The sequence below is a fragment of the Dromaius novaehollandiae genome, chromosome Z (assembly GCF_036370855.1).
Source record: "Dromaius novaehollandiae isolate bDroNov1 chromosome Z, bDroNov1.hap1, whole genome shotgun sequence".
Lineage (NCBI taxonomy): Eukaryota > Metazoa > Chordata > Aves > Casuariiformes > Dromaiidae > Dromaius > Dromaius novaehollandiae.
In genome coordinates, this window is record NC_088132.1 from 71,446,708 (window position 1) to 71,471,382 (window position 24,675).

At 42.4% G+C, this 24,675-nt stretch overlaps 3 protein-coding genes and 1 long non-coding RNA gene across 4 annotated transcripts in view; 1 reads left to right on the forward strand and 3 right to left on the reverse strand.

The window, feature by feature from the left end:
* The window catches only part of LOC135325123 (dnaJ homolog subfamily C member 21-like), a 14,747-nt gene extending 12,407 nt beyond the window's left edge, over positions 1-2,340 (reverse strand). The window contains exons 1-3 of the mRNA XM_064502704.1: positions 2,062-2,340; positions 1,306-1,399; positions 140-263 (exon numbers count right to left, since the gene is read on the reverse strand). Of these exons, the coding sequence (XP_064358774.1) occupies positions 140-263; positions 1,306-1,399; positions 2,062-2,158 (315 nt within the window). The 5' untranslated portion in view covers positions 2,159-2,340. The remainder of the gene's footprint in view (positions 1-139; positions 264-1,305; positions 1,400-2,061) is intronic.
* A 1,776-nt stretch (positions 2,341-4,116) lies between these two features.
* Positions 4,117-9,125, reverse strand: LOC135324601 (ribosome biogenesis protein BRX1 homolog). Its single transcript, XM_064501202.1, has 10 exons — positions 8,922-9,125; positions 7,816-7,927; positions 7,353-7,396; positions 6,639-6,709; positions 6,126-6,175; positions 5,965-6,038; positions 5,817-5,867; positions 5,447-5,548; positions 4,875-5,003; positions 4,117-4,554 (listed from the first exon to the last, which is right to left on the reverse strand). The coding sequence occupies exons 1-10, from the start codon at positions 9,069-9,071 to the stop codon at positions 4,291-4,293; spliced, it is 1,047 nt and encodes a 348-aa protein (XP_064357272.1). The 5' UTR covers positions 9,072-9,125; the 3' UTR covers positions 4,117-4,290.
* A 101-nt stretch (positions 9,126-9,226) lies between these two features.
* Positions 9,227-16,727, forward strand: LOC135324602 (cell cycle checkpoint protein RAD1). Its single transcript, XM_064501203.1, has 5 exons — positions 9,227-9,494; positions 11,203-11,311; positions 13,743-14,001; positions 15,585-15,683; positions 15,989-16,727. Exons 1-5 carry the CDS (start codon positions 9,300-9,302, stop codon positions 16,170-16,172), a joined length of 846 nt encoding a protein of 281 aa, XP_064357273.1. The 5' UTR covers positions 9,227-9,299; the 3' UTR covers positions 16,173-16,727.
* A 1,094-nt stretch (positions 16,728-17,821) lies between these two features.
* LOC135324603 (uncharacterized) lies at positions 17,822-20,062 on the reverse strand. The gene is made up of 3 exons (XR_010385923.1): positions 19,841-20,062; positions 18,828-18,910; positions 17,822-18,337 (listed from the first exon to the last, which is right to left on the reverse strand). It is a non-coding gene; the product is annotated as an uncharacterized LOC135324603 (long non-coding RNA).
* Positions 20,063-24,675: the final 4,613 nt, after the last annotated feature.

The window sequence follows — 24,675 nt, forward strand, 5'->3', positions numbered from 1 at the left end:
TTAAAACTTGATTAAATATCCAGTGTAGGTTTTGTTTTAGCAAGACATTATTACTACCCGTAGCTTTTCAATATTAAGTGAATGCCGATATTTTTCATAAGACTTAAACTGATTCATTAAAGATGAATTAGTTCATTACCTTTTCATCATCTCCAAATCCAGAGTAACAGCTAACAGTGAAGTAGCGCAGCAGATCTAAACTATCATCTTGATAGTCTCCATCAACCCCTCCTTTCAGCAGAGCTTCCCTATGATTATCATACCTACAAAAATTCACAGCATCAAGGACATAAATGACACAGAACATTCCCAATACAAGAAGAGAGATATCTAACATAGTACCCATATTACTTCAATTTAATTGAAGTACTTGCTTAGCCCAGTGTCTGGAATTTGTCTCTCACATATAACGTCTTCAAAGAGGAAAAAACAAACACACACGCACCAAAAAAACCCCTACAGGGTCACAATTGAACAAGACGTTTCAATAAGCTTTCAAAAATCGGTACGACATTATCCAAATCATCCAATACTTATACAAAACCTAAACTGTAAATTAGCACATGAAAAGTGAAAAACAGTACTTTCCTTTAAAGAAGGAAAGTTAGTACAGGTGTTCTCAGCTGCATAATCTGGTACCTGATTTCAGCATATTTGGAAGACGAGTTACACAGAACATTTAAAGTGACATAATCTCCTACAAAGAAATATTTATGCACATTTCAAAGTAGAATTGTTACAGAATCATGACTCTCAATGTGGCACAATATACATTAAGGTGTATTATCTGCAGCAGCAGTTAACAGCACATTAAACACCTGTATTTATTCATTGCAGTGCTGCCTTTTTCCCCTAAGGGCAGCTCCCAAACAGCAGTTTGGGACTTGCACTACAGTGATACCACATGACTGGAGGGATATTTGTGCTAGTACACAAACTACCTCCCACTGTAGAAGGAACAAACTGAGGCCAACACTGCTGTGTCACCCACACAGCCACCCATCACCATCTCACAAAAGAATGGTGAGAAAGGTGTGGGTCCATAGCTGTGTCTCCCCAGGAAACTACTCTCCAAGTCTCTCCTTCTTGAAGTTTCTGAGGCAGGTGGTACATGTTGCTTGGCTCTCAACTACTTAAAAGTCTGGAGCAAAGCACCAGGAAGGCTGACCACACCTGCCATAAAGGCTCTATTCTGACTACCAGCCAAACCAGATCCGAAGTGAATTCCAAGACAGATCTGGGGAAAACAGAAATAAGAATACAAGGCCATCTTTTCCAGTCCACTATGAGATAAATATTACTAACCAGGCTCTTTCCTGTGGGTCACTGAGAACATCATATGCTGCTTGGATTAACTTGAACTGTTCTGCTGCTTCTTCAGCATTCTCTAGATTTTTATCTGCAAGAGAAGTTATCAAATTTTAAATAATTAAAAGCATAAGAGTAGCACCTGTCACAACCATTTAAGAAAACAGTCAAAAATATCAAGCCAGAAGCGCAGCTCAAGGTGTTACTGGATACACCAAGATGATTACCAGACCACAGCTGACACAGCCCTCTCCCAAGTGCTTCCCAGCCCCCTGTTTTAACAGACCCAGAGCACAAGGAAACAGCCAAAAGGGCACAGCACGAACACAAAACCAGGCTGGCATCATCTGCGAGGCTTTAAAAGTGCCTTCCCTCCCCGGCCAAAAGAGAGTTTCTCCCTCTCAAAGTAATGCTGTACAAGGGAGCGAGAAGACGGCTACGGCCACGTTTTCCTCCGACTCTCCTCAGGGCCGGGCTACACAGCAGCCCTGAGGGCGCCGCGGAGCCGACGAGGGGCAAACGCCGTCCGCCGCGCTGGGGGAAGGTGGCGGCCGCCCGGCGCGGAGCAGTCCGGTAGGGCCCTGCCGCCGCCCCGCGGGCTCTCTCCCACCCCAAGCCCAGCGGACCCTCCCCGCCCCGGTCGGAACCAGCAGGGTGAGGGGAAGGACGAGGCCGGGCCGGGCCGGGCTGGGCCCCCTCCCCTCAGGCCTGCGGCCAGGCCGGGCCTGCGGAGCGCGGAAGGCGCGGCCGTACCCGGGTGCCAGCGCAGCGCCAGCCGCCGGTACGCCCGCTTAAGGTCCTCGTCGGCGGCGTCACGCTTCACGCCCAGCACCTCGTAGTGGCACCTCATCGCGGCGGGGTCACGGCGCGGAGCGGGACGCGCCGGCACCGCGTGTAGGGAGCGCCGGCCGGCAACGCAGGGAGGGCAGCGGCCGGAGGAGGAGCCGGCCGCAGCGGCGCAGCCATAAGGAGCCCGAGCCTCCGCCGCGCCTTCCCCCGCCGGGCGGAACTAGGCGAGCGGGAGGCGGGGCCGCGGGAAGCCCGGCCCGGGGAGGGTGGGGAAGCGCCGCGGCAGGGAGGCACCGGCAGCAGAGGGGAGCGCTGTGGGGCGCAAGGGCCCCGCGGAGCCGTTGGAACCGTTGGGGGGGCGAGGGCCCGCGGAGCCGTTGGAACCGTTTGGGGGGCGGGGGGGGCCGCGAGGGCCCCGCGGAAGCCGTTGGAACCGTTGGGGGGGGGGGCGGGAGGGTCTGGCGGGAGCTGCTGGTAGGGCGGAAGGTGCTGTGCAAGTGGGAGGGAAGAGCCGCACTTACACGAGTGCTGTCTGCCCTCGAGAAAACGGACTATGTTACCGAGATTTTATTGAACTGAGAAAATGGGCAGAGGGAAGGATTTTTGCCTGCAGACAGGAGGAAGTACATGCAGTAATACTGTGGGGAAGGGTGATGTAAAAGCCCTGCTAGTTACTTCACTATCACACTTTTAGTCCCAGCCCTGCTCCTGCACCTGTCTGCTCCTGCTGAGTTTCCAGTTTAGTACTGCGCAGGCTTGTACATCTAGAAGAAACAAGGGGATGCTACTTACCCTGACAGTACTGCTAGGTTTTGCTTTTATGGGCATCCAGTTTCATCAAATCAAATGCATAGAGCTGTTTCCACAAATGCTCAAGAGTGTAGAGGTACTTTAGTGCAGCCAGAACAGCTCCAAGCTCTTACCACTTTCTCTTGAAACCTTTGGTCTTTAGAGATTGTTGGCCAAGTCACCTTTGCTTTGGCTTAGGCACAGATCAACCGGTACTATATGAACTGAGTAGATGACCATTTTCACTAACTGTCAAACAGTGAGAACTACAGGGAACCAAACTTTGCACTGCCTGCTGCTGATCAGTATGCAGCAGCCTATACAGGTACTAAGTTCTGATGCATTCAGACACATTTAACTATAAGCAAAATTAAGCCTATTTGTTATAATTCCATGTTATGCAGTAGTGGAAGCTTATCTGCCAGTTTTATTTGGAAAGAAATGTATATAGACTCACTCTTTGAAAAACAAGACTCAAACTGCATAAATAAACAAAACTGAATGAGGAGGTTTCTTTTTTTAAAAAAAGAAAAAAACAGAGCAAAGGAAGTTACCTGTATGTGTAAGTGCGTATAACAGAATCCATGCTTATAGGCAATCAGTGCCTTTAAGCACTGTTGCTATAACAAAGAAGGACAGAGAATTCTATTTCAAGTCAGTGGAGGCATATGATTTTAATACTCTGAATCATAGGCAGCGATGTACCTTTTACCTTTAGGGAACTTGCAATGAATTTGGAATAAAGGCCTGCTTCTCCTCCATTAGCACATTTCAGGTCTCGAGAACCTGACTAGCAGCTCCCACAGACAAAAGTGGCAGCTTTTCTAATATTAAAAAAAAAAAAAAAAAAAAAAAAAAAAAAAAAAGAAGAAGAAAAGGAAACCAACCAGTCATAACCTTTTCCCTTGCCTAGGGATTACAGGGTGTAGTAATAAACAGCCCCCCAAAAAGAGAGAAGTCCTATAACACTGCAACTTTAAAAAGGATTGACTGGTGTAAAGGACTAGGAAAGCTGAATTCTGAACTCTGGCTAATGATGAGCACCAAAGACCACCCAGTTATTTTTATTCCTTATATGTGTTCCAGTGAGTTGTTTCCCAGAGCCATTCAAGTGTAAGAGACTAGTTCTCAAAAGCAGAAATATTTTGACTTTCTTATTTCAGCTCCCCTCTGGATACATTCTTTTTGAAAACCCATAATCAGAAAGACAATAAAACAGTACAAATTGAATCCTAATAAAGAAACTGGTATTTTGTTTACTCAAAACTGAAGCCAAGTTAGTTTTGGCTGTAAAAACAAATATTTACAATATTATGTAAAGATAGCTATGAAATATAGCCGGGTATAGATATACCAGTCTAATAGGCGACTTTGGAGTCTGCTTAGTTTTGTCATTTGTAACATTTATGCTTCAATTCTGAAAAGCTTTTTTTGCCTCTTCCTTTGAATTTTGCGTGGCTTCCTTTTATCTTTCACAGTTGCCTTCGGTTCTGGTTTTGCAAGCTGTACTTCCATCAGCTTTTCTTCAGCTGGAGTCTCAAAGACAGTTTCGGTGAGATCATCTTCAATAAGCTTCTTAGTTTCTTTTTTCTTTATCTTTTGTACTTCCTTCACTTGCTGTTTCTCTCTAAATTTAGCAGCCATTGATAATCTTATCAACCGTCGATGCTATAAAATAAGAATTTAAAATCAAGTCAGGTATTGAATAAGCAAGATGGAAAAAACTCAGATATTAAAGAAATAGATAGGGATTTCTCTGCCTAACTGTCAAACTCCTCAGTACAGCATTATCTTTTCCCTGACAGGAATTCTGAGTCCTTTCTATTTGTGCGTGGTTATTCTATTCATAACTCTGATCAGCTAGGGCACTCTCTCCCACAAAGGGTTCCATGGGAAGGCACACATGGTTCTTCTGCACAAAGAGCTTGCAAGACTAGACTTCAAATGAATTGCTAAATGAAAGAAAAGACAAAGACAAAGCTGCTTACCATATTTGGGGACTGGTAAAAGGGATTTTCATACAGAGTTGGTCCTCCAAAGCTACCCTGGAAGATTTTTATGAGATTCAGAACAAAACGAGGCCCAATTTCCACTAGAGATGCATCCTCTTCTATGATCTGCAATAAAAAGAATATGCTACTCATTTCTCACGGATTGATTCTACATATATGACATTAGATATGGTGATCCACAGCAGAATTCAAATCCAAGCTCTGGTGCCACCGAAACCAATAAGCTAGACTTGTACAAATACAACTCTGTATACGAAGCAGTTCTTTTAGGTACAAGTATTAGATACTTGTTAATTACTTCTTTGGAAAATAACGAGCCACACTTTGAGCCAAAGCACCGAGTAAAGTTAAAAGACAAGTGAAGTTTGGGCAAAGCTTGTCACGAAGACAGCCTTTACAGAATCACAAAATTACTGAAATTACTTTGTGCAAGCACTGAATGTCAGCACGTCCTGATAATAATGAGTCTTCTCAATGTATTGTAACTAATGGAGTTGATATGAAGTCATTTCATAGCACCATTTGAAGAGCCGAAAAGGACTACTAACCTGATAATTCCGAAACCAGATCCTCTTGTCTGTAATGGTGAATGTGAATACATGATCTACAAAGGGTTGGCTCTTGGGGTGATACTGCGGTGTACTAAATATCTGTAATAAAAGGCAATCTTTTCTAAATATCTGTAATCATAAAAAGTCAATCATACACACAGCTTATCTTAAATTTATCTTAATTTACTAAGATCCAGATCCCAGGTTGAATGAATAACCTAAAAACAAGTAGTCCCAGGGACTTCAAGCACAACATCCCCACAGGATTAGGTTCAAGTTCAGAAGTGTAAAATTACTACCAAAGAAAAGTTGCCAAAGACCATTTCCAAGAAGGAAGAAACACTGGACACAAGAACTACAAACTAACCTGAATAAACAACTCTTTTAACAGGGCATAGTGTGGCTCCTGGTCAAATGTCTATAAAAGAAAAATGTAATTTTACACACAAAACAAAATGCAATAGTAGTGTAAAAAAATGAAAGCCTAATCCATGAAAAACAAAACCTATACATACTGGATCAAAAGACAAAAGGGGCCGTGAGCCCCTTAGGCAGTTTCCAGTCATCTTCAATTCAGCCAGTGTGTGAACTACAACGATTAAAAATACCATTTTAGTATTTAGAGAAAACCATACAGATGAGAAAATAAAAAGCCCAAATGATCTCAACAACTTACTATTCTGCACTAAGAACTTGGCTGATGGTCCGTGTGGGGTATTTGAAAGCCTACAGGGGAGAGGCAGGAAGAAGAGGGGAGAAAAACGTTAATGGCAGACAGAAAGGTGTGCTGGAGTCATACAGTACACTCCAACCAATTACTTCTGTACTGAAGTAATTTCATCCTCTTTTAAAAGCAGTACTGAATTCCTTTAACATACTTTAAAAGAAGTTGTGCTGGGTACAATTAGTAGGCCTTAAATAGTCATCAGAAATACATTTTATGTATACTTCTTTTTTAAACAATCTTATAAAATGTGTTTGTAAATAGTCTAGTAAAACCAATCATGCATTGTAAATTCACATTACCTACATAAGTGCGGGATTAGTACAGATTTAACTAAGCAACACTATTTTACGCTTCTTCACTATTACTCTAACAGACTTCAGTTAGAACAGAAGCATCCCTAATTGGGATGGTAAAACACATCTGTTTTACTATGGAAAGGTAAAAACCAAAACATTTACTTACCACATGTACAGATCCTGTTTCTTTTTGGCTTCAAAAAAGATGCATTTATTGCAGTTTTTTATTTCACACACCTACACAAAGCATGACAAATTAGCTATTTACAAAATTCTGAAGACGTTTTCAGACTTTTCACATTAACCTCTAATGTCTCCCCCCATCACAGCAAAATAAAAGTTCAAAAACAAAAGGTCTCATCTTAACTGATTACACCTACTGATCCCCCAAACTTTAGTTTAAGCACTTATGGAAAAATCTTAAGTTCTTATTAGCAGGAGCAATAATTTCACTGAAGCTACAAGCAATCTGATGAGCTCTCCAGGACATGAACATTAGAGCAGGAGCGGTGACAGTGGGTTCTTGTTTCAGCTCTACCAGTGTCTTACTACATTATTTAGGCTGGTCACTTGTTTGTTCCTTGATTTATCCAAATACAGATTGTAAAACATCTTTCAGCTATACAGAAAGACACATTTTGTTATATTTTTTCATGACTCAAGCCTAATTCTTCAAAGATTTGGGTTTGGTTTTATTATCAAAAGTCAACTTCCCATTTTAACCCAAACACTTTTTGAACATCGTTTTCATTTATGAAGTTGCATAACTCATATAGCTAGTATTACTTCCTTTGAACTAGCTGTGCATTGGCTGCCCTTTTCTCTTACACATAGAATTACCACAGAAAGTAAGAAAAGTACTAGTTAAATTCTGAATTACCTCATTAATTATAAACAACTTGTCTTTACGATCCATTTTAGTATCTGGAAAACAAAAACAACATTGGGAATGCTTGAAAACTAATTTAACACCAGGAATTTTTTTTTTAAGAAATCTGTTCTTTGCAAAAATTTACTGGCCGTAAATGAAAGATTAAGAATAACTTTATCAAGCTGTTTCAGCCATGTTACACAATAAAGAAATATGTCAATATGAATTTTTTGGCACTTACAGAACAGAGGCCTTACCAATCGTTTCCCACAGAACATTAGGGGGCAACAACAGCTGCAAGTTCTGTTGGCTTGGGGAGGGCACTTGTTTGTTTAGGATACAAGGTAATAATTTTGTCAAAACAGTTATGTACCACATTAAAAAAACAACATCAAAAACCAGGCTGTTAAAAACAGTTGGTTTAGAACTAGTCTGAAAACATGACTAAGTTAGTAATGATGCCTATGCCTACCTGCTTTAGAGTGAGGCATCAACGTTCTTAAGTCTTGCATTAGGTGCCTTGTTCTGAAATTAATTCCACGAGAAGAGAAAATAAGCACCCGCTCCTTGTTTTTCCATTTACCCTAGGAAAATGACACAAAAGTTAAGCAGGGAAAGGAAGTTTGTAGCCTTAAAGCTGTTACAACACAGCCAAAATAAGTGTTTGAATAATAATAACAGAAAAGCACATAAGAACATTTGTTATTACTGTTGCTACCACCACTACACTAGCACAGAATTGCCCACTCAGTGAAAGTGCTGGCGTTCCTACTGAATACGGGAGCAGGAGTTTTTGCATGAACAACTCTTATCCACACTGCATCACTAAATTTCTACATAAAGCCTTTCTCTAGTACAGAACAACTAGAGTTTAAGAAATCCGTATGCAATACATATTCCCCAAAGGCACCCCTCCTTTTCTATAAGCTGAGCTACAATCTCAGAAGAAAACAACATAGCTTCTCCTACACATGACCACACAAAAAAGTTTCAGACTTGAAGATACTAATTTTTTTTCTTTTAAGCAAACTGCAAGACAGTTATTGAGACTGTCTCAGAATGATCCCTAAATGAAACAGGTACCATATCCCTCAAGGCCTTCATATATAACACCATTATTTAGCTGACTAAAATACGTCTGAGATTAGTGCAACACAATTTACACAGACCAGAATAACACTCTTCCCAGATTTGCACGGAAAAAAAACACCATCAGATGCTGCTTTCATGTGTGCTAACGCTATAAAAGGTTATGATTGCCTTGCATAGCAGCGGGTTCCCCACCACCAAACACCCGCAGTTTGAGCCCCAATATCTCACTCCAACAGTTCTTCCTGAGTAGGAAGAGCGGCAAAATTCAGAATCCATCAGTTAGGAACGCCTGATGGAAGCACTGCGCGAGGCAACACAGAGCACAGCAGCACACGGAGCTAAGCGAAGCACAAGGTAACCCCTCACTCATGCTCCTGCAGCCCTCGCCGGGGCAAGGCGTGCCCTCTAAGGCAGGCACACACAGACACGCGGGACTTCTCGCGGCGCGGGCGGCCCAGCCTGCTCCGCCCTGGGACCCAGCGGTACCTGGGAGACCGGCGCCGGGATACTGTACTCCTCCGGGCTCGTCCCGTCCGGGCCCGGCTTGGCAGCCGGCTCAGGGGCGCTCGGGTCCCCTTTAGCTCGCTTCTTCGGCCGGGCAGCTGCCGCCCCACGCTTCCTCTTGGCCGCCGCCATGTTGGCTGCACCACGCCGCGTCGGAAGTCGCTTGCACTTCCGCCTGCTCGCACTTCCGCTCCTCGCCGGAACGGCCTCTAGTCACTCCGTGCGGCCTGGGCGCTCACTCTATGGTCGTGGCGGCGGCGGCGGCGGCCGGTGGCGCGCGCTTGCCCGTTGGTGCTGCGGTCGTTGGGCGGCGCGGGGCGGCCGTTGGGCGGCGGGGAAGGCTGCGGGCCGCGCGCGGCCATGCCGCTGTCCACGCAGCCGCCCGCCAGCGGCGAGCGCTACGTGCTGACGGCCAGCCTGGACAACGCGCGCAACCTCTCCAGCCTGCTCCGGGCCGTGCACTTCCAGGACCACGCGACCTGCTTCGCCACGGCCAATGGCATCCGGGTGACGGTGGAGGACGCCAAGTGCCTGCAGGCCAACGCCTTCATCCAGGTGCGGCGGCGGCGGCAGCGGAGGCTGCCGGTAGCCGCGAGAAGAGGTTCCTTGCGCTCTCCGCTGCTGTACGCTCGTGCTCCTGCTGTGTTTCACATCAGGCTTCGTAGGGCAGGAGCTGTTCCTGCCCGCGCGGGTGTGAGATAGGTGTACAGCAGTATTAGAAACCTTAGAAAGGCTCAAATTATTTGACAGAGGAGGTGCGTGCAGGGAGTTTACCTGCGGGGAAGGGGAAACCTGAGCAAAACCACGGAGCAGCTGGAGAAGCTGACCCGAAGGCAGTGCTCTGGCCAGGCTGCAGTCAGTTCTGATTGATATAGGCTCATGATTAAAAGGCTGAACTCGATGCACAGCTCATTCATGCCTTCTTCCGATTTGAGTTAGTATCCTCGTTTAATATGTTGGCATGTGATAAGCCTGTTGTTCTTCTGACTGTACCATTCTTATATTGATGAGCAGTGCACAAAGTATGTCTGGACACATTTATTATGTTTTATTCTAAAGCTAAAAAGATGAGTTGAAGTTACCTTTAACTACAAAAGAGAGTTGAATTCACAGATGTTCACGTACAGTATCTCAGCTGGGTTAAACTAGGAGCGTTCCACTGGGCCTCCAACTCCACAGCAGGAGCATGTGTTTACTTGTGTCATTGCAAGCCTGGAGCAATGGCCTGTTCTTTTTGCCTTCTGATTCTGCCTCTACCTTTGGCCTAAGGAGTGTTTTGGCCTAAAAAAGTGTTTTGAGAGTTTACACATGCACGCACTTTGAGTGTGTTGAGCTGTTAGGTGAGTTCAGCACATCTGGTGACATGTGCCTTTGACTCATCTAATAGGGGGTAAACTACTTCAGGCTACCTTCTGTTTTTCATTGGGCAAAAGCAGGTGCATAGATGGGAGGTATTAGCAGCTTTGTGGTAACTGCAGGAAAAGAGTATCTCAAAAGAAGTGGGGGATGATTTCAGCTGCTTTTGAAAAATTGGTTGCGCATTTTTATTATTCGAAATGTTTTTCTCATGCTTTTTGCTGCAAAGCTCTTACTTAAGAATAAAAGTTAGTAAGTCACTTTGTCGTTGTTGACAACAGTTTTTGGTTTGTTAAATTATATGGTTGGAGACAATAATTTTTTTGCTTTTATGTTTCCAGCAAATGTTTTGAAAATAACAGGGTGTGAGACAGTTTCTGCTTTCTTGTATGGTAGTTGTTATTAGCCTACTTACAAACTCTAAATCCACACTCGAAAACAGTAGTTATTCTCTGAGAGAAACTGAGTACAGAGTTTCTCTACATGAACCTGAAAATACTCAAAAATTGATTTAATGTAACTGTTATAACAAGCTAGGTCTAATCATTTATGGGGTTGTGTTGGATCTGGACAAGCGTATTGTTTACGTCATATAGATACCTGAACGTTTCCTGCTGTAGAAGTAGGTGGCTGTAGACTTTAACATTTGTGGCTTGTTTTTAAGCTATAGAAGATGAGTGATTTTCAGGCTTATGACATGCTACTGTATTTAAACTGTGACCTAATTTTATTTTATTAATTTTTGAGGATGAAGACTTGTTGTTTTAACAGAAATTGTGTTACATAGAAATCACTTTGTATTGCACTGATCTCTGAAAGTGAAAACTTTGAACTTAAGGAGGTAAATACAAGCTGTAAAACAATTGCAAAAGCTTTCCTCTCCTCATCCCTTTTCTTTTTCTCATAGGCAGAAATTTTTCAAGAGTTTGCTGTTCAGGAGGAATCTGTGATGTTCCGGATCAATTTGGCTGTTCTTCTCGACTGCTTGACCATTTTTGGTGCAAGTTCTTTGCCAGGTATGATGTGTATTTACCTTTACCATGCATGTGTATCTCGTGTAATCACATAGCGAAACCTGTGCTTAGCCATGGGGAACTTTACAGTCTTGGCAAAATTTTTGACTTTTTTCGCCACAAGTCCTTCTGGGAATGGCAGCTATCATTATGAAGCAGGATCTGCAGTGTTTGCTTAAGCTAATGCAAGTGTATGCTCTGGTAACAGTGAATGGGCTGAAAAAGGGAGGTACTGAATCTTAACCTAGCCAGTGTGTCTGGGACCACAGCTGAAGGAGATGCCAGAGGAGGGTGGCTCCGTTTGGGAGATGGAATAAAAGCATGTGTTTGTGGGGTAATAGAAAACAGAGGAGTCTTCCTGTGAAGATAATGTTTCTTGGATCTCTGTAAGGCTCAAAAGGGCCACTTTTTGTGGCGACAACCCCTTTGTGGCATGAGGTATGGGCCCCCTCATACCCTTGCTCTGGTTTGGGGCTGAAGATCTCAAACAGTTTCTATAACTTTGATAAGAAAACATGGTAAGTGATTTATCTACGTGTTTCCAGCAAGTCACATGGTATGTTTAGGTTAGAATTCTGATGCCAGAACCAGTACTGGCACCCAGGACTGGTGCACACAGTGTCTTTACTGTCAGTTTGGCCAGTTGTTTGACTCCAGGACGAAGATCACCCACATCACACAAATCCTACTTTTTTCCAGAGTGCCCTTCACTTAAGGGGAAAACCTGCACACAGCTGACAGAATAGTTGCTCTGCAGCCCACTCAGGGTAGTCAGTATGGCTATAGATAGCACCAAGGTACCCTTCTCTAGGGACAGTCCTCAACTCTGTCACATCCATTTAAATGGCCAGCAGGGCAGGCTGCACTTACCCTCAGCATCAGAATAAAAGACTACTGCTTGGGCAAGCTGTACTGGAGCTCTCATTGGAGCTGGCGCTTTGGGCTGACCCCCCCCCCGCCCCGTCCACCCCCAACCCCCTCAATTATCAGTATGTTTCAAGGCCACAGGGGCACCACATTGGATTTAAAAGGGACCCAGGCCAATTGCTGTGTGCTGTTGCAGAAACCAGTGCACTAAGAGACAGTATAGACGGTTTGGAATTTGTCCTATTACCAAAAAAATTGTGAATAAATGTGTTCTCTTTTCAAGCGTCTGTGTGGCCTGTGCCACCCTGAAATGTCCAAATGCCTCAGAAACATTAACAAGTGTGTGCTTGAATTGGGAAATATTCCAGGGCAGATTTATTGGGGTTGAAAGAGTCTGCAGCTGTTCTAGTTAGTGTCGTCTGCTCATTGTCTGTGCTCCTAATGCAATAGCTATTATGTAGCACCCTCTATGCCTTCCCTTCTTCAAGCTACACCTGCATCTATTTTGTGAGTATTATCTCTAGCTTGCAAATAAGGACCTAAGGCATGTTACTTACCTAGGGCCTTGTAAGGAATTTGTGGCTGAGTTGGGAACCGCTTCAAGTGCCCTAAATACACCATCTCTTCCCACACGTCTCAGGTGAATAGAGGGTTTTTGATTTTGCTGTGAGGCATATAAAGTATTTTAACGAGTGTGTGAATTAGGAAAATCAAGTAGACTGTATTCCTGGCTTTCAGTGGTGGAGGGAGGGAAATTCCTCTCATGTATACAAATATTGAATTACATATATTCATGTTTAAAAAGCTCAGTCTTAGCTAGATTTTACTTCCTAAAAGTTAGTCTTTTTTATTTTTTAACCTGATGATTGTTCAGAAAATGTTTTCCCAGGCAAAATAATTGGAATTCAGAGTAACTGTATGTGTGCTACAGGATGCACTGTGTACTTGTAGGCAGCAGAGTGATACCATGCCAGTTTTCTGAGGCAGTTCTGCTATTGCAGCTATGGGTTGAACTCCAGGTTTCTCTGCTGTTTCTGTTCTGGCTCTGACCTAAAGATAGACAGTCAGCTGTGCTAAACCACACCATGATTTGGGGGACCCAAACATTCAGGTTATGCTTACATAGCAAAAGGAGGTTGCTACCATAGTGCAGGCTATGCCGTATTAATTTTAGTTTGGATGGAACAAGTAACAAGAGTAATAAAGAATGACAATTTGAGCCAGAGTGAGCCCTAGGTCCATGGAAGTTTTGCTGAATCTGCTAACCTATTTGTAGCATATGCAGCGTCACTGTCACAGCTAGAATTACCTGTTTGATACATACCACTGGTTGGATTTGAACTAGTGCCTACATTCACATCATTTCATTTTGCTGCATAAACATAATCTTTTGAAGGGTGTATAGGAGGCTAGACTGAGCATGCTGAATTAATGTGTGGGAGGCTAGACCAAGCATTCTAAATTAATTTAATCTGTGCCTCATATGCAGGTAGTATCTAAATTTCCTAAAGTGGTCAGATGTGCTAGCTAGCTCTCTAAAGAATATCTGCTTCATTCTCTTTTTCAGGAACATCAACAGCTCTTAAGATGTGTTATCGTGGTTATGGCTATCCCTTGATGCTGTTCTTAGAAGAAGGAGGAGTGGTGACAGTGTGCAAAATTAACACTCAAGAACCTGAGGAGTTGTTAGACTTTGATTTCTGCAGCACAAATGTTGTTAATAAAATTATCCTGCAGTCAGAGGGGCTACGAGAAGCATTTGCTGAATTGGATATGACCAGTGAAGTTCTGCAGATTACCATGTCTCCAGACAAACCATATTTCAGGTACAGGAAACTATGCATCCAATGTAAATGTTCATACTTGGCCTTTCTGCTCTTCTGTGAGTAAGGAAGTTTTAGGGTGAACAGGGGGGAAGCTGGTTTAGAGCATTGGTTTATTTTAAGGAAAATTGTAATGAATAGAGTAAATAACAACATGTAATCTAATTAGCATAGTAATGAATATATTGACCACCTTGGTAATGTAGACAGTTTAGTATTTTTAATTAAAGTAAAATAAACACAAATATCAGCTTAAATTTGTTTAGCTATGTGTCTTACATAGAAACAGACAACAGCATTTCTGGATGGGACAGATTTTGCAATCCAAAGAGCACATGTTTCTTGATAGCAGTTGCTGGTTTACATCTGCTGCAACATGTGCAACCAAACTGTGCAGGTAGCAACTCAGATCAGAGTACTGCAAAATAAGCAGAGGGGCAGAATGAAGAACTGTGTATATGTGTGTTCCACTCATGATGTTTTACTGTTTCTCTATGAAGACAGAGGTTCCCTGATGGATGATCCCTGATTCAACCCGTAAAACTTCTTTTAAAGCAAATTTGAACTATTACGGTAGATGTATAATAGCTCAGTGTTGCATGTGATGTTGCTGTGGCATCTCTCATCTAATAGTGGAACCCTGCAGATATATTCTATAGTCCAGTTATCCTCCAAGTTTATCATGAGAATATGACAGTGCTTTGCTTTGGAAGATAATGTAGCACACATCAGTGAAGTGGATTGTACAAAGCATCATACATGGCAGCAAAAAATATGCTTTTGCTTGGAAAAATCTGTTCCTGATAGACACCATTTGAACCCCTAGTTATTATTGTCTGTTTTCCATCTTATGAGTTTGCACCTTCAGTAACCTCATCTTAAATATTAGCTGTATTCTGTAATGTCATTCTTCATACACTGAATCTTGTTTCAATGATTAATATTAACTTTTGTCAGTATTCAACCTCATGCAGTTGGCAACTGAAAACCATGTGACTTGGCCTAAGTAAGATTCAACTTCCATTAATTTGTTTTCTGTACACTTTACGGAGCCTGAATTTATTAAGAATTTTTCTTTAGCACCTTTGTTTGCTGAGAGTATCTCCCAGGTCTGGAATGGCTTTGGAAGCACTCGCAACTATCTGAAATCAAGAATTCAGTCATTGTTGAAAATAAGTGAGATTTCTGGAATTTCCCCATTCTTTTTACTTTCATAGCTAATGCTGCAGAATGGGGACTCTTTCACTTGCAGTATTTATAAATAGAGACTAAAATGTGCTATTAAAGACCAATAGCCAATCTTTCATTAAAGTAAATCAGCTTTGTGCGAAACCAGTGCCAGATGTGTTAAGGGAATGTTAGGCACTGGAGTGCTTCAGCCTTTTCCTAAATTATCCCATTCTGCCATAATCTGTATCTCCCGTTCTGGGAGATGCAAAACACTGTTTCTTGTAACTTGCTGTATGTTTTCTTGGTAACAGTAGCTTTTTGTAAAACAGCCATAGGGATATATAAGATGACCACTTCTGACAAGTTTTTGTAGAGCTGCTATCAAATATTTTGAGATGGCGCCTTTTGTCTTCCAGGTTATCGACTTTTGGAAATGCAGGAAGTGCACACCTCGACTATCCCAAGGACTCTGATTTGATGGAAGCGTTCCACTGTAATGAAACCCAGACAAACAGGTTAGCAACTGTGTGAGCAGTGCACTTCATGGCAGGTTATACATTCTTGATGGAGAGTTTAAAAAACTGCTTTTGCATTACTGAATCATTGATTTCATTAGTACAGAAATCCCATCTGATAAAAATCCTGTGTCTATGATCAAAAGCTCAATGATAACAGTGTCTGTCTGATGTTGATACCAGGAGAAGATCAAAATAGAGTGTTACTAATTGGCTTTCCATAACTTTGTGGTGCTAATCGGGAGTAGTGTTTCAGCTCATCTCTGTGTAGTACATTTAAAAATGATGTTTTTTCTCCCTTGCAGGTATAAGATTTCTTTGCTTAAACCATCTACAAAGGCACTAGCTCTATCTTGTAAAGTGTCCATTCGAACAGATACTCGAGGATTTCTTTCACTGCAATATATGATTAGGAATGAAGATGGACAGATCTGTTTTGTAGAATATTACTGTTGCCCTGATGAAGATGTTACTGAAGCACACTTGTAGCTGTGTGTTTTGGAGTCTGTATTTTATTTATGTATATATAAAATTATGTATTTTTATAGAACTGAATGAAAGTTGTAAAGACTGATAGCCTTGATATTGACATTTTTTTTAAAATGTGGAATTAAAAGTATAAAGACTTCTCTTGTATTCTCCTGCAAATGTTTCTTAGCCTGGACCCAGAAAAATTAGTTCTAAGAGTGAAAAGGGTCTGTTGAACCAGATACAGACTCTGCAAGAGACTGAAGTGTTCCAGCTTGCTGCTGTGAGTTGTGATCCATGGGTCATTCCTACAGTTTTAGATTGTAGCTGAGCTTTGCTGTTTGTCAGAAGATGAGGTCCTGCCTTGCACACTTGGGAAACAGTATGTTTGTACGTCAGCAAATTGATTGCTGCACAATTTAGTAGTATCCAAATCTTCTAGGTTTATTTTGAGTTAAAAATGCTTTTGTTGACCATTGTTCACCTCCTGCTTATGTCAGCAATTCATTTAGCCATTCATTTTCACTGTCTTCTGTGTAGATCATTTGTGGCAATAAATTTTATATTTAAAAAGAATTACAGATCTTTGAACTGATCTTTGAGCTGATAAAGATATCTAAAAATATTCTAAATTACTTAATTTTTTCAAACTTAATTTAAATATTCAGTACATGTGAATTTTCCTTAGGCTTACCATCTCAATTTGTTCAGTGAAAAACATTAATGTTACTGTCTCATTAAGAATTATTATCTTTGACTATTGAGTGTTAAGAGTTATTTACTACTTCTCTGGATGATGAGATAAAAATGAAACTGAACACATTACTTTCTCGATGTGACTTATTTTAGAGTACTGAAGTTACCTTGTATTTTATTCAAGGACATTGCTGTGGTTTAGCATTTGTGCTTTTACATAATTGGCTTCAGATGTACTATATTAATTCTTAAAATGGTGTTTTTAACAATTTCTTCTATAATCTACCAACAGTGATTATGGAAAGAATATCTCAAGTAGTTTGTACAGTCTTCACAGTTCCGGTAAGAGTAACTCTTCGATTTCACAAATAAGAATTATTGTAGACATGCAAGATTTGTGCAAGACGTACTTATGTTTGTGCATGGCAGGACCAAACAGAGGCCTAGACTCACAAATGTAGGTAATTGTCAATGATTACCTTTGTGAATGTAGTTATAGGTGGGTAAGAACACAGAAAGCCTTGGCTGCAAAAAGTTACTGTGCAGTGAGTGAAGGAATGGACTTGGAGTACACAGGTGATTCTGCATGAACGCTGTATGGGGGTGCTCCTGGAGGGATGCAAGTTAAAGACTACTTCTACCAGAGGTACTGATCAAGGAGGGAGAAGATCAGTGTTTGACATATGCACACATCCTCTTACATGGTGCCCTAATAACGGGACGTAGATGCTTAAAGACCTGTTTCTGAGATATCCAAATAATTTTTGAAAATGGGATTTGAGTTTCCAGAAGTCACACAGATGTTCATGAATGTGTTACCTTTCTGAAGTGTTAACTTCACAGATATGGACATCAAAATGTTGTGAAAAGTTGTGAAAAGTTGCATTTGCTAAACCAAGGTTTTTCATAGTGAAAACCGAAGTTTAATGATGGAAAGACTGCCTCCAGTTGTCTGAACTGAAACTGAGAGCTGGCTAAACTTCAAGTCGTGTAGCTGGGCTTTTTTCAGTGTGTGTTTAAAATAATAATAATAATAAAGGTCAGGGTAGACTTATGGGGAAAAGGAATCATATTTCCCCCTTTTGGGAGGATTATGCTTTATTCATGAAAATAGCAATGGAACATCCTTAGAAGTTCACTAGTAAAAGTATAGAGACATGCTTTTCTAAGAGATTACTGTCTCGTTCTAAACTGTGCTAAATGTTAAAAATGCATGCAGTTTGTGTTACTGTGATGGGTTATATTACATCTCTGTCTTCAAATAAAGTTAAAAGGGCAAAGGGGTGCATGTTAAGAACAGAATGAGTGGAAGGCTGTTGCACATCTTTTTGACTTGATAATTTGCTTAAATTCTGCAAAACACCACCACTGCATTAGATCCACTTTCCTACCACACTTTGCATGAGATGCAGAACAGTGACAGCAGTACCTTCAGTACTTTTTCTCTCTTCTACTTGACAACTCTGTTCCTCTTGCAGACAATGGGAAACCTGCAGTAGAAGAAACAGTTAGTTCGTGGGGGGTGTTTAGTACTATCACAGAAGGGACCTCAACTTTTCATGGCTCAGAATTTGCCCATTTGCTTTCTTATAAAATAGAGAATAGCTAATTACTCAGATTTACTGGTAGTGTAAACTAAAACAGTCCCTGGAGGTGGAAATTTGAACCCAGCACTTCCCTCTCAGGATTGCCACGGCTTGTAGTGTTCCCAGAGCACTGTTCCCAGGCTGCTCTGATTTACTGCTGTAACCTACTTTTTCTGTATTCATTTGGGGTTGTACTTTTCAGAATAAGAACTGGCCTCAAGTCTTCAAGAAGACACCTGTTTTACTGTACCTGAAAAACCACTATCAATTGGCTTTTAATCCCACTGATCTGTTAAGGTACTAGAAGCCAAAATATATATAATGTTGGCTCCAAGGCCTGATACTCATTGTGCAACAAAACATTAAAGATGCCAGTGCTAACGTTATTGCTTACCTCTCCAACATGCTGAGAATTCCGGGCATCTCTTTGGCTTTCATATGCTGAGGACAGTCCACAACCATTTGAATCTGTAAGGACTGTTCAGCACAAAATTACCAACAAGGAATTAATTTGTATACTGCCATTTCAAAATCAGTCATAGGAAAGAATCAGTTGTTTAATATCTAATTATGTACGGATTCATAAAGAAACGCCAGTATCCTTGATAAGAAAGGTTAGTAGAGTAGTTTGAAAAGTTGAGATGAGCTGTCGGTGGTTACCTCTAGGTGACTATTTTGAACTTTGTTTTGTAGCAGCTTATAAATCCCTAAGAATCCAATGGGTGGGTTTTATGTATAAAGAATAATAGCAGTACTAAATAGTGCTTTAACGGGCAGAACATTCTTAACGTGAACTATTTAAACAACAATAGTTGAGTTCAGTAGTTTGTTCAGTAATTTGAACGAATACTGAATTATTTTTTAAAATGGGGCTATTACAGAATGGTGAGAGCTAGAGGCTTGACACCTTCTTCAGACAAACTCATATTTATATGGAATTAGTTTTGAGGGGGAGCAGGACTGCTTAGGTAGAAATGGAAGCTAAGGTCTGTAGTGGAGGCTGCTTTGGCCTTTCTAGTGTGCCCTCTCCCCTGATGGTACTCTAGCAACTAACACAGCGGTGTATTAGCGTTTCTAAATCTAATGGAAAGGGCTCCGCAAAGGAGTGGGACTGTTTGTTGGGAAATGTAGTCAAGTGTCCACAAAGCTCAGATCTTTGCGGAGTTAATACATGGTGAGAAAGGTGCATGAATATCCACTAAAAATGTGATTCTGATTCTCTTCAACTATCCTGGGCCTCCGCAGCAAAATAAACCTGACTAATGTAGAAAGACTGGAACTGCCTTCCACAAGAGCTAGTTTTGATGCAGCAGCCCAGAGCGCTGTGTAACTGCATTCATTTAAATTTTCAAAAACAGATGATAAGTTAAAGGGGGAAAAAAAAGCAAAATGCAGTATTATAATTACCTTGCTGAACAGCTGATAAGCTTCTTGTATCCTTCTGTCTGCTAGACAAATGCTACCCATTGTAAGATAAAGTTCGACGAGCTTCTCACTGAAGTCCTCATGGGCATCTGCCTTACATTTCAGGAAGTTTTTCAGCAGAGTGTAGGCCTGCTAGAGAGAGAGAGAGAGAGAGAGAGAGAGAGAGAGAGAGAGAGAGAGAGAGAGAGAGAGAGAGAGAGAGAGAGAGAGAGAGAGAGAGAGAGAGAGAGAGAGAGAGATGCAACATGGATCACTCACAGCTATATTAATTTTAATAAATATATATTAATTTTTAGAAACATTTTTGAAGGCTTGATTCATGTATGCTTAATGCACTTCAGTATTCTTGGAAGCACAGCCAGCCCCAGACATGAGAAACTTTCAACAAACTGTCCCACAAGCGGAATTCCAGACCGAGCTCCCCTTTCCTTATACCATCGAAAATCTGAACATGTGTGAGGCTGGACACTTGTTGGGAAATGAATTGTTTGACAACAAATATGCATGTGCCAAGTCAGCTCTACGTAGGACATGTCCAGTGCTTTAACAATAAACACAAAGGATTATGAAGTACAAATGCAAGTTTATATAGATATATAAAATCTTATATTCATAGATCAAATTGCTTGGAGTATGAACTTGTCCTGCCAAAAACCTATGGGAGATGTTGCCTTCTAAAAATATATTTGGCATCAATTCATATCCTTCAGCAAAATTAATTGCGACAACTGAAAATGCTGCCATTGCATTGCACGTCTCTCCCTCCTCCCATGCTGGGCTTGGGTTGCTTGCACAGACAAGCTCTGAGCAGCTATTGCCAACATTCAGGTCTGCAGCAAAATTTCTAGGCAAATATTTGTTCTTACCTGATTCTTCCCTAGTTGGACAAGCCATTTGCTAAATCCCTCAACAGTGCTATACTCTGGGAATTCTCTGCACCCAACGTTGCTTGATAGGCACTGAGGCTCTCTGTAAAGTACGTTTCAGCGGCCTCCGGGAGACACATATGGTAAGGACTTATAGCTGATTGCTTTTCTCCTTGAACAAGTCTTCTCACCGCTTATGACTTTGTTATAACAATTAGGAGCAGTCTTACAGGAGCAATGTACACACCAAGAATGACTGTGCTTTTTGGATATGAAGAGATGGGTTTTTATCTCCCAGAAAATTAGAAAGTTAAGTTTTGCAGTCTCTGTTGGCTTGGATGTATTTTTTTAATGGCAGAACTGAAATTGTCCCACTGCAGGCAGAATAAAGTGCTACATTTGGTAATGAAATCCAAGAAACATGGGGCGTTTGCGGTCTGTAGAGCAGCTCGGAGTTGCCTCTGTGCGTAGCCTTTTATTTTCTGTGTTCGTAATCTCCACACTTCCCTGTGCATTGCTGCCTTCTGCAACATTTTGCTCTACAAACCAAAAAAAAATCTCACGTTTTTCTGCCTCACATAAACAGGCGCAAGGGTATTTTCATAGACAGTGAAGTAACAGGAAATTCCAACTATACTGCTCAGCTTATCTTCTGCCATGCGATACTACCACCACTCAGTCTCCTCTTTTCTCAAGCTTTACCTCTCTAAAGTGGGAAATGCATAAACAAGCCATTCTAGTTTTAAAAATATACTCTCAGGGCCAGCCCTGAGATCTATACTGAATATTTTCAAGCCAGATTTCTAACTTCAGTGGAATTGAAAGCTATTTATACTCAAGAGCTTTGCTTTGTGGTACTTGAAAATTGAAGGCTATTTTTATCATTCAGAAGGTCAAGAATTAGATTTTGAACACAAAAGTTTTGAAGTATTTGTCTCAGACTAGTCTAAATCTTCCTATATATTGATGTATCTGTGTTATTACTTTAACATGGTTTAGCTGGTTAATGTGATTACCAGGATCTTACTTACCTGTAATAAATAACTTACTGCTCTATCATAGTTTTTCTTCAGCTGTTCAGTTTGGGCAATTTCCTCATATAGCTGCATCAGTTCAGGTGCTGTGTTTCCCTCTGATGAAATGACAGCATCGGCTGCTTTTTCAAAGTAAAGTGTAGCAGCTTCCACCTTATTTTGTTGTGGACATGTTCTGGAAAAGGAGGGAGGTCAGACACTCACTGGAAGTTGGCAGCTATTTCAGCGACAGCACTGACGTCGTACCTGCGCTATTTGCACGCACAAATTCCCGCCAGTGTCATTTACTCTTTTTGAGCTGTCACCACATGCTATTTTCCCAAAAGCACACAGATGACATCCATGTGTAGCCTTTTGCATTTACCTGCCCAGGAAAATGACTAGATCCTTCTCAGAGATTTTTTAACCCTGGGTTCACACTAGAAACTCTGTCGAGTCCTTGCAGTTCTTCCAGGAGTCTCTCTGCCTTTCAGAGGTTGAGGTAAGGTGCTTTGCTAGTGCAACAGTCAAGGAAGAAGAGCCCCCACTAGAAATACTCAATCAGCAACCAAACCACACAAAGCCATAGACCCAGAAGCTAATGAGAAAAGTTTTGTTGTTGGTGGTTTTTTTTTTTTTTTTGTGCAGGTCCCTGCTTCCAGATAAGTCTTACTGTGTGATGCCAGCTGTTTCTGAACTCTCGGTGCTCATTTTAGGTGTTTCTAATGATCAGATCAGAGCTTTTAGTTAGAAGAGGCAACTTCTTGCATTACTCATTACTGTTTCTGATTCAACAAAAATAGCTGCTAATCTTCAATTTACTGTGCCAGGGCTGAGCATGCCCTGTGCTTTCACAGCTAAAGGATGAATGAAGATGTGAGGATGCGAGAGCCTGCGCAGGAGCGTGGAGGGGGTCAGGGAACAGCTAGAGGGATGTAGTTCTTTGCACTGACCTTTTATCTTTTCGTCTTGCGGGATCTTTAGCTTGAGCGCATCTTTCCAGAAATGTTTAACCGCTGGAGAAATCTTAAAGTATGACTTTTTTCCCCCTTCTTTCTTTAAAAAAAATTTCCCAAAAGAAACACAAGTATCATTCTCAAGTATCAGTGTGCTCAGCTGTGCACAGCGGACTATGCACAGTCCCACTGCCAAAACTGGGTGGGTGCAGGCAGGTAGCGAGGTCTTGGTGTGTTGTGCAGGTGCCTGAAAGCAGAGCTGGTAACCCAGTTTCATAGGAGCTTTTTGGCCAGAAGAGGGCATTAGATGACCCTGTCTGCTCCCCTCTATCACACAGGCTGTTTCGTCTTGTTACCCTTGCATTAGATCTGAGCACTTGCCTCTGAGTAAAGAGTACTCTGGAAGTGCAGCCTGTCTGGGTTTAGAGACACGCGATGGGCAGCTCCCTGGCCCTCTTTGCAGTCTGTTCTAAAACTTAGTCCCCATCTCTTAAAATCACACATCCCGGTTTTAGCTCTGATAGCGATACCCACTTAGCTTGGCACAACATCTTTGGCTTTTTTTTTTGTGTTCACGGTCACAACACTAGCCTGCATACTGCAAAAAGATGCTGTGTCTGCTGATTAATTATTGCACGGGAGGACTGCAAGGTAAAAAGTTATGCATCATTACTAGGCATTAAAAACATTTTTTTTGAAATAGATACATTAGGAGCAAAGTGTTTTCCAGTGCAAGGATATTTGTTCTGTGCCAGATGTGCTGCACCTGTAGTGTAGCAGAGAGTCGCAAGGGTCCCCAACTGCTTTCTCTTCTCCTCCAGAGATGCGGGCAGAGACTCTCTGCCCATCAGCAGGGCACAGCACCGCCACTCCGGCTTCTGCACTCATTCTGCAAAAGCGAAAGGCGAATGGTGCGAGCGCAGTGCCTGCGCTCGGTGTTTTGAGTATTCAGCCAGCTTTCCGCCCCGTGGGCTGTGACTCACAGGCACCGTTCACAGGCTGCGAAGGCGCTGCGCCCGTTCAGCTGTCTGCTGTGCAGCGCGGCCTCCTGCGATTGCTCCGACGCTCTTCAGACTCTCTGGTTATGAAACTTGGAGAGTTTTCTCACCCTGGGCCCAGGCACATTTCAGACGCGAGGGGACTCAGAGAACAGGCCACTGTTGGGGCCCCCAGCTCCGTGCCAGGAGAGTAAACGGTCTGGGCCGACTCATCCGCCTGAAGCTAGATGGCGGTGCTGTCCGAGTCTTCGCGCTTGCTGCACAGTCAGTGCAGCGTCACTGCAGGACCCAGTCCAAGAGCGCGAAACAAAGCTGCAAAACCATCGCGTAGCACGCGCAGGACTCACGCGGCGCTAGATTTTCACTTTGATGAAAAACAGTTGAAAGCTGAGCTTGTAAATCAAATCCATGTTGCGATGAACGGTTTTAGAGAAAAACGTCACTGAAAAGGCTGATGGATCAAATACAGACTGTTTCATTTTGGAAATCAGTGCACTCTCTAGAAGTTACTGTGTTTGCATTTATTGCACTGTTCACTTGGGGAAGCGAGACTGAGACACAGCCTGTAACAGCACTGCCGTGGTTTCCGCGTGGCTACGAAGCTCCTTTCCGCGCGTAACTGTGGCTCCTGTGCGCAAGGCAAACTCCGAGCAGACAAGGAGCTGAACTAGAGGCACGGAGCGAGGTCAGCACCTCCCTGGCAGGGGGATGAGATCACCGAACCGACATGCGGTGCCAGGCTGCCACGGCAGCTCCCACACTCCGTTTTTGGGCCTCCGCTAATACAGCAGAGATTTGTGTGATCGTTACGCTATATCCAAGCAGCTGATACAGCATAAATAAATCACTCTTATGTTAACTATCCAGACCTCAACACGATTCTGCTTTCGCAGAATTTTGACCTACCACTGGGCTGAGACACATGTTGCCACAGAAGCGCTTACAACAAAGAAGCATTTAGCATATTGAGGTCTAGGGTTGAAG